Source organism: Diadema antillarum, unplaced genomic scaffold, assembly GCF_040938485.1.
Source record: "Diadema antillarum isolate AM-2024a unplaced genomic scaffold, OU_Dant_1.0 scf00000146, whole genome shotgun sequence".
Lineage (NCBI taxonomy): Eukaryota > Metazoa > Echinodermata > Echinoidea > Diadematoida > Diadematidae > Diadema > Diadema antillarum.
In genome coordinates, this window is record NW_027271035.1 from 976,567 (window position 1) to 986,602 (window position 10,036).

General features: G+C 38.3%; 1 protein-coding gene across 1 annotated transcript; it reads left to right on the plus strand.

The window, feature by feature from the left end:
• Nucleotides 1-208: 208 nt before the first annotated feature.
• LOC139721585 (methionine adenosyltransferase 2 subunit beta-like) lies at nt 209-10,036 on the plus strand. The gene is made up of 6 exons (XM_071632916.1): nt 209-252; nt 2,071-2,262; nt 5,628-5,742; nt 6,562-6,714; nt 7,345-7,538; nt 9,604-10,036. Exons 2-6 carry the CDS (start codon nt 2,086-2,088, stop codon nt 9,862-9,864), a joined length of 900 nt encoding a protein of 299 aa, XP_071489017.1. The 5' UTR covers nt 209-252; nt 2,071-2,085; the 3' UTR covers nt 9,865-10,036.

The following is a 10,036-nucleotide window of genomic DNA, read 5'->3' on the forward strand; positions in this document are numbered from 1 at the left end:
CGTAGGTGTTTAATACACAGTGAGTGCTAGTAGCCAGTACTAAGGCCTTTCCGGGCATACTAAGCAATCCGGCCAAGAAGGATCAATTGCTAATTGTGTGTGACCATGCTTCAACAGTGCAAGAGAACCAGGATTCAGACCTGATTTCCTCTCGTTATAAAAAGGCAAACATAAACTTTAAGAATTAGATTCCTGAGGACAGGTTCAAGCCAATTAAAGCTTCTGAGTTCTGTCACCGCGTTGTCAAAAAAGGTGAGACAAGTGTAAGTTTACTTCTCTTCCGATTCAGACTTCATAAAATTTTGGAAGTAAAATTTACTAATTTACAGACTGATTTACAAATGAATGGGCATCCCGACCCACCATCATCATGGCAACTGAACTGTCCAGTCTAGTCTACTTTAGTGTAGAGATCTCTACTCTAGATTGTCTAGGGTTCTAGAAATTGTACTTTGTAGAATTGATGACTGATAAACTTGAAAGTTGTAATTTACTAGAGTCTATGAATTTAAGTTGTATTTGCAATTTGTAATTCAGGGTCAGCAGGCAAGTGCAGGGAGAACATGTAAAGGCCACCGCACACTACACGATCAGACTGGTCTTTAAGTCTTAAGCCAAGCTGGGTCTTAAGACCAGTCGTACGACCGGACACCGCACACTATACGACCCGACTGTAAAGCGCGCGCAGTGCGCACATGCGTGCGCTTGCATTTTACTGCATTGTGAATGGCTGAAAGCCCACGACCAGTCGGTAGAAATTCAACATGTCAAATCTCTACGACTGGCGCTAAGACCCAGTCGTACGATTAGAAAATGGCAAGACTGTGACGTCACACTTCTAGTCTTAAGGTCTTGAGACCGGTGAATCGGGGCAAAATCGTGTAGTGTGCGGCGGGCTTTAGAGAAGACATTTGGCTTGCTAGAGCATGAGAGGTCACTGCAAGCTGCCAACAATGCAAACATATTTAATTTGTGGCATGGATGTCATGGACCTCATACTCGTAACTTAACTGGTAGAATTCTACAGTGGTAATTTTATTGTGAATTAAAATTATTGCAATTGTTTAGTTCATCATGCACTTCAGTTGACGTACGTCACATGATGTGGGTGACAATTGATATCACATGATGTGGGCTAAATTTACATGTGTCAATAGGTATGTAGACCTACATTTTTACATAGGCCTACTGTTCTTTCTTTGTTTTTGTTTTTTTTCCTTCTGGTGGGTTTATTGATGTCCATAGTGGACGAGGGAGCCAGATACACACAACACAGCATGCACAGCTACATAGCATGAACCAAAATGCTACCCACAGACTTTCAGAAAGGATTTATAAGCGATGTTCTTTGAGATTATTATTGTGCCCAGTAAGTCAAAGACAAAGTCGAAGTCAAAGAGTAGAGTTTACTAGAGGGCAATTCAAGAGATCTAATCCCTAGCTACCCGCGTGGAAAGGTCTTCAAATCATGTCATGCATGTCATGCACAAATTGTGTACAACTCTGCAAATTACAAACTTCATAAAATCTCTTAATCATTGTTTCCCGTGATGACGTGAAGTGCTGTATAATGTATGTTTAATTAGAAATGCACTGAGCCAAACCCAAAGCAAATCGATTTTGTCAGTTGTGAAGGTGCTTTCAACCTCATCTTTTGTTTTTTTCTCGATTCTTATGTCACGCTCAGTGTATAAGAACTCAGCCTCAGAGGTAGCCATCATTGTCACCTTAATAGAATAATGAATCTTTTATATTAAGTTAATTTTAGTAGGTGCCCTGTACCCATATTATATATAGGCTAAGAATATTAGTGATCACAAGTGATTTTTAAATTGTCTTGATCTTAAATTTGAACTAAAAAGGTCCACTTTTTTCTTTTTATGAACCCTCCCCCCATAAAAATCCTAGTTATGGGTCTGCATACATATGGTAGAAAAGTAAGAACCAGTAAATGAACAGTTTATAGTGACACTATAAAATGTCACCGGGCCAGCCTGTTCCTAAGCAAAACACTTCCAGGCCTTTTTTGTTTCTTTCTCCTTTCTTCTATGTGTATGTGTGTAAATTAAGTTTTCATGTGAAGCCATGAGGATTCTGGTAACAGGTGCATCTGGTCTTCTGGGGCGTGCCCTCATGAAAGAGCTGCAGGCATGTCCAACCACCGAGCCTCTTGGACTGGCCTTCTCTCGGGCCAAGGATGGTCTCCGGAAAGTGGACATTAGAAGCGAAGAGGAGGTTCGTGCCGTCATGCAGGAATTCAAGGTAACGGGACCACCATAAAACAGTGATGATAGGAATACATTTTGAGCTACAGTGATTTGTGTAAACTGCATGTAAATGTACACATGGTATGTGGAAAATTGTTGAAGATGGGGCAGTATTAAAATTAAAGATCATACAGCTATCCATCGCAAATATATGAAGCAAATGCACTACAGGATTCAGTATAAATCGAGTTGTAGCTGTACATTGCATTCTACATGAATACAAGTGTACATCAGGAGCTTCCCTTTAAAGTAATGGTATCTATCATATCCTAGCCTTTTCAGGAAGCTGAGTAGAATAGTAGATCAGTGTTTTGATATCAAGAATTGTTTCTTAATGTCCCCCCCCCCCCTCTCTCACACACTTGCACGCACACACTTTGAATCTATGTTTTTGCTTACAACAATGTAGTGAAAAATCAGAAGAAAAACAACATTAAATCCATTTAAAGCTCAGGACTTTCAATGAGTTCCACCCCACACTAGAAGTATAGCCAAACTAATTTCTATAACTTATCAAGTATACATACAGAACTGACCCAAGTGGACTTTGATGAGAATCTTTATGACCAAGAGCCAGAGGGAAGGTCATCATCAAGCTTGTTTGTTTTGAGATAAGGTGCTATCAGATTTGGTGGTCAAATTCCATATTCAGTAATATATCCTACTTTTTACCATGCCTTTTGATCTCAGAGAATGAAAAAAAAGAAAGAAACACCCCGACCTCAAGACTTTGATTGTGCTCCAAATGAAAAGTGGTGTTTTCAACCTTTAGCTAAAAAAAATCAATAAATGTATTTGATGGAAAATGCTGCATTCCAGCTTATAATCCTTATACTCATTCATTGCTGTAGGCTCACTCTGGAATTAATATTTTCTGAGTAAAATAGTTTCTGCTAAAACAAAAACAAAAAATGATGAAACAGACCAACAACAAAAGACCACACAAATATGCTGCATAAATGATGACATTGACATTGATCCCACATATAGAAATTGTTGTACTTTTCCCAATATGCCCTATAAATATGTTACTCAACTTCAAACTTTGTAATCGTCATGATAACTTTCCAAGCCGTCATCAAACAAATATATATATAGCCAGAAAGGTATTTTGTTCTGCCATTGGGCAAGTCCAAGATAACACGCGCATTACGTATGGGACATTCAGAGACTTTTATGACCTGAAAAATAGTGTTAATGGCCTTTGATCATATTGAACTTTATCATGATGATTGATATCTAGGAGAAGTATAATCATGTAAAAAATTGAGAAAAATGACCATGACAATTATATTCTAGAAGAGAAAATATGTGCCGTTACGTATGGGACCAGAAAAATTTTGTTTTTTTGAACATTTTTTTTCAACCTCAAAACTCTCTGAAAGTATTTTATTCTACAACTTGTAACTCACTGTGATGAAAGTCACAACACTCCAGATTATCACAGGTAAGTTTCATGTCATTAGGCAAAAAGCTCTAATTACAGGTTCTCATTAAAGACAGACATGACGTGTTACGTATGGGACAGTTACGTATGGGACACTTTGTCCCCCATTCATTTAGTGTGTGAAGAACCATGTTTATGGGTATTTTGCATAATTATTGAAGTAAAATCAGTTGAAACTACTCAAATACTGATCCAGATTGTCAAGGAAAGAATATTCCCCAAATATTCACCATCATAGTCATATTCAATCATATTTTCATATTTTTATGACCAACCTGAGTATGCATGCCCTTAGTCCCCCATTCGTTTAGTGTGTGGAGAACCATGTTTATGGGTATTTTGCAAAATAATTTTGCAAAATACCCATAAACAAATTTTTGCATAATTATTGAGGTGGAATCAGTTGAATTACTCAAATACTGATCCAGATTGTCAAGGGAACAATATCCCCCAAATATTTACCATCATAATCATATTCAATCATATTCCATATTTTTTATGACCAACCTGAGTCTGTATGCCCTATTTATAATTTTTATCAGGATAGTTACTACTAAAAAATTGAATAGTTTAAAGTGTTTACTTCTATTGATGAAGGGCAGTTTGCCATTTAGTTTCAATAAAAAACAACTTGACACAAGAAATATCAATTTTAATAAATAAGCAATACCTGCTACGTGGAATTCCAGTAATCAAGTAGATGTATGATGTCTGTCTAGCAGTCAGGTCACTGATTTGAGTCACACCTCTGTATGTATCATACCCATGAATTTTGTTGTGGCTACTATTGAAAACTGAATAAGGACAATTTGTGTATCACTTGCATAAAAAAAAAAAATCATTTTACTTTATATATATATATATATATATGATTATATATTTTTTTGATATCACAACCGTTTCAAATTGGATCTCCATCAAATTAACTTGGAATTCCTCTAGTCTTAGAATTGTATGCTCTTAAGTAATTTAATTCATATTATTGGTTTCCAGTCATCTCATAGAATGTTGAAAACTGAGTCCCCATTTCTACAAAAACTATACCATCCCTTTAATGCTGATTTTCATTGTGTATTTTGCCATCTTCCCCTCCCCCTTTCTGAAAATTGTTCAGTCAAGTACATGTATTGTTTCAAGTGTCTATAACTCAAAAAGTAGCTGCAAAGTTGGGATGCTTTCTTCAGGATGATTGACCATTTGTGTACTGAGAGACCTTCCCAGCTACAACTGTAGCTACATGCATTCACCTGTAATATGTATGAGGATGTCCCATACGTAACGCATATGTCCCATACATAACATTATTTCAATGCCTAATGAAAAATATTTCTTTTACTTTTTTTTCTTTGTTCTATGGTATTTAATTTCTCTAAACAATAAATTAGAACTTTCCAAAAGGGCATTCAAATAACCTGAGCAATTTCAGAAAAAGCCTAAAAAAATGACCTCAATTTGTTACGTATGGGACATCTCATGGTAGGACACGAGCTAATTTGCATAATCATTTGCATAATCCCTAAATTTTCATACCAAGTTAAACTATTTGATGAACTTCTTATGTCCACATATTAATCAAATATTATTTGCTTTCCTTTGAATAGATATGAATTTTTATAAATTTCCCATCCGTAACGCTGTGTTTTACATTTATGCAAATGAAGTCCTTGAAATTTGCATAAATTTACATAATATCATTTTTTCCTCCATAGAAATCAAAACCTCAACTCATAAGCTTCAAAATGATACCAAATATGTCAATATTGAGCAAAGATGAAATTTTGCCTTCTGAGGGGACCTTATCTTGGACTTGCCCCATTATGTTCCCATAAACCATCTTCCAAAAGTTACATTTCATTATTAGAATTAATGTCAAATTGTTCTTTTATTCTCTTTCTTTCTTTTTTTTTTTCCAGCCAAATGCTGTCATTCATGCAGCCGTAGAACGTAGACCAGATGTCGTCGAAGTGAATGAAGAGAGAGCTAAGAAAGTGAATTGTGATGCCACTGAAGTCATTGGAAAATTAAGTGGTATGTTGGAAGGTGCATTCTATTCTTTTTTTTATGACTGCATTTGATGTTCACACAGCGGTCAATGGAAACAGATTGTGAATATATATTGCTAATTGTCGCTGTCACCATAAGAATTTCAAGGCTCTATTGGCATTTGTTCCTCTCTCTCTCTCTGCCTGTTAGACTTGATAGCTGTCATTTTTTTTTTTTTTTTTTTTAAGTCAGCAGGTCCTCTCAGATGTAGCTGGGAACGTCAGTCCACAAGAAGACCGTGATGACACAATGGGAATGGGGGGGGGGGGGGGGTTAGATAATCTATTTTTGAATAAAGCATTCACAGTTAGTTTCCAGAAATCTGAGGAAATCCACAAAGAAAACGTTCCAGTGTGTATGCCAATGGGCAGCCAATGTTTAGTAAGCATTACTCATATTTTTGTGGAGTTATTAGACAGTGTGGAGGAGGTAGGTTATTTGAGACATGCCTGAGTGGGTCACTTGGTATGTGCGATTTTATATTTGTCGTAGATGTTGCATCCACATTTCTCTGAAAAAATTGGCCTTTAGATATGCATCTCTTCCTTTGGATCTGCAAATCATTTTTGCAAAAAGAATATGTTGTTTCATTCCAATTTCAAAAGCATCCATGCTCAGGAATATATAGCCTTATCCAGACAAGTGACTTGATGCTGAAACTGAGTTTGTATAGATCATGTCATGTACCAGTATTTTAGAGTTCTACCATACTATATGTTGGGAAAATGCTACTTGCTTTTAGCTGATTGCATGTTTTGAAGCTCTTGTTTTTATGTCTTTGTGTTTGTTTTTCCCTTTTACCAGCTGAATTTGGCGCCTATGTCATTTTTATCAGCACGGATTATGTATTTGATGGCACATCACCGCCTTACAAACCATCGGATGCCACCAACCCACTCAACAAATATGGCTGTCAGAAACTGGAAGGGGAAAAGATCATCCGGGCCACAAACCAAAGTATGTTGCTTTTCCACGGAACATTGAAATGTACATGGGTATTGTTGTAATCACTGAAGTCATTTCTTATTGTGATTTGTATTTGTGCTTCCCGTTTGCATTTGAGTCCCCCCCCCCCCTCCCCACCACACCTGCAAATAAAAAGCACAGAAAATCCATTAATATATAGGAAAGAAGCCAAAATTTCTTAGTAGATGAAGAAGTATGTGCTTAGCAGATATTTTCCTGGAATATAATTTCATGACAAGTAAATGCTCCCTTTATCTTGTGGATCAACTCAACAGAGCCTACATGACCCAAAGTTTCGAATGAAGGTTAGCTCAAGCGCTTTTATTTACATGTTTGAAACTCTCTGTAGATGTGTACACATCCTCTGTGCACATTTATGATTGTGTCTATGTATGTCTTTAGCTGTCACTTGACTTGTGAATGATTAGGAAGGATATTTTCCTATGCAAAATGATCAATCTATTTGTTTTCTGCTGTATATGCTACACAATTTTGATTGTCCGTCCAGTCCTTTTTCATGCAAGTGTTAGATATTGATTTCCTTAAAAAAAATGTTTTAGATGAAATGTGCATTAAGTGAAGATTGTCTGGAATATTGTTCATTATTTTCAATATGATTAGATAGTGCCGTTCTTCGAATACCCATCCTTTATGGACCACTGGAGACGATAGAGGAGAGTGCCGTCACGATACTGGTCAAGACGATCAGTAATAAAGACAAGACAGACCTGATCGATGACGTCTGTACTCGCTGCCCCACCCACGTACAGGACATCGCTGTGGTCTGCAGACAGATGTGTGAGCGATGGGAAAAGGTGAGTACTGACGATGACATCCATCGTCTTATGCCATTCTTCTTCTTGGGAAGAAAAGTGATCAAATCAACAATCTAACCATGGTCAAGACAAATTCAGACAGTGTTTATGATTTGGTTAATTTTTGTCTTGCCTGAGTAGCAGAAGTAAGACACAGGCATCAATTTTTGTCTCGCCCACTGGAGGTGAAGGCGAGACTAAGGGATCCAAATGGCGTCCGTCCGTCGTCCGTCCGTCGTCGGTCACAAATGTTAAAGTTTACCTGCAAGACTCTCTTATGATGCATAACTTGGCAACTGTTACACCAATGGCAGCCACACTTGGGTGATAGAAGCACTAGGGGTATCTTCATGTTATGGTGTTGTCGGAGGTCATGTGATGATGTCAAAGGTCATTTGAGGTCATATATTAAAGAGTATGTGCAAGACTCTCTTTTCTATGTTAAAGTTTACCTGCAAGACTCTCTTTTTACAAATAACTTCACATAAGTTGCTTGGATTACAACCTAACTTGGGTCATAGATGCACTGGGGGTACCTTCATGTTATGGTGCCGTTGGAGGTCACAGGATAAGGTCAAAGGTCATTTGAGGTCATACGTTAAAGTTTACTCGCAAGACTCTCTTATCACACGTAACTCAGCACATGTTGCTACAATGGCAATCAAACTTGGGTGATGGTAGATGTCTCTTGGGAAGTTGAAGGTAACCACAAGGTCAAAGGTTACAGACAGGGGTCAACGAACTTTTAGGGCCCAATGTTAAGTTTTTAGGGCGCATTTCGTGTATGGCTCATAAATTTTGATCCCTTTGTCCGTTTGTGACCAAACTTGGATGGAAGATGTCCCTTGGGGAGATGAAGGTCTTCACAAGGTCAAAGGTCACAGACAGGGGTCAACAAACTTTTAGGGCCCAATGTTATGTTTTTAGGGCGCGTTTTGATTGTGGCTCATAACTTTTGATCCCTATGTCCGTTTGTGACTAAACTTGGACGGTAGATGTCCCTTGGGGAGTTAAAGGTCATCAAAAGGTCAAAGGTCACAGAAAGGGGTCAACAAATTTTTAGGACCCAATGTTAAGTTTTTATGGCGCGTTTCGATTATGGCTCGTTACTTTTGATCCCTTTGTCTGTTTGTGACCAAACTTGGATGGTAAATGTCCCTTAGGGTGTTGAAGGTCACCACAAGGTCAAAGGTCATCAGCAGGTCAATTAACTTCTGGGAGTTATAAAAAATAGTAATTCCTTGTACGCGAATGGGCGAGACACAATTTGGCGATTGCCTTGTCTGTTGTCCTAGTTGGCAGCATTGTTGTCGGCATTGTCAACAATTTGGTATGCTCTCTTTGAATTTCCACATCTATGAACTTTGACCACCAAACTTACACCACAGGTACATAACCTTAAAGTGCAGGTCAATTTTGATTATATGGGTGCAGTCCGACAAGGTCAAAGGTCAAAATGTTAATGAAATTTCTCTGATAAGTACTGTACTCACAGTATTTTGGTGTACGCTCAATAATTTTTCAACAGATTTGAGCTATGACCACCAAACTCACAACACAGGTACATAGCCTAGAAATTAAATGCCAGTCAAGTTCTATAATGATTATGGTGAAGTCCAAGAAGTTCAAAGGTCAAAAGGTCAATGAACTTACATTGAAAAACACTATAATCACTTTTGCGATACGCAGGCAGGTGAGACATAGCTTGGCGTTTGCCTTGCTGATCAACCAAATGCCAGCAGCAAACTGCAACAGGCCAACATATTATTTTATAATTATTTGAACATCTGGTAGTGCTGACCTGTTTGACAAGTATTGTAAAACAGAGTATATTCGCAGCATGAAATTTTCACAAATTGGAGCTGACAGCCTTCTTTGCAGCATGAAATTTTGTGCATTGCCACTACCATTCAGTGCATATAGTGTATACAAGAAATTTCACATGCATTTTAATTTCGTGAATCGTGGCGCTCAAGAAATTCACGAAATTAAAATGCACTCAAACATTCCTCGTTTTACAGTACATCTCGTTGATGGTGTGCTTTTTTTAATCATCTTCCCACAGGATCCTGCATCAGTCACCCAGATCTTCCACTGGTGTGGTGGGGAGCTCATGACCAAGTACGCCATGGCGACCACCATTGCCGACCTCTTCCAGCTCCCCCACGAGCACCTCCGGCCGAACCCGGTCCAGCCAACTGGTGGGACCCTCAGACCGAAGGACTGCACGATGGACCGCACAAAGCTGGAAGAGCTGGGCATCGGTCAGACCACCTCCTTCAGGGATGGGATGAAGGAAGCCCTGGCTCCGTTCATGAAGACATAATCCTGATATTGTGATCAGGCCTAAATTTATGATTTCTATGGTTGCTTTGTCCACGGAAATCTGATACTGTATACGCTGAATATTTCACGAGGTTTTTATTTTTGCAAATTTTGTGAGTCAGGTGCTATTCGCGAAATTAAAGGCACGCGAAAATATTGACTCTGATCCCGAT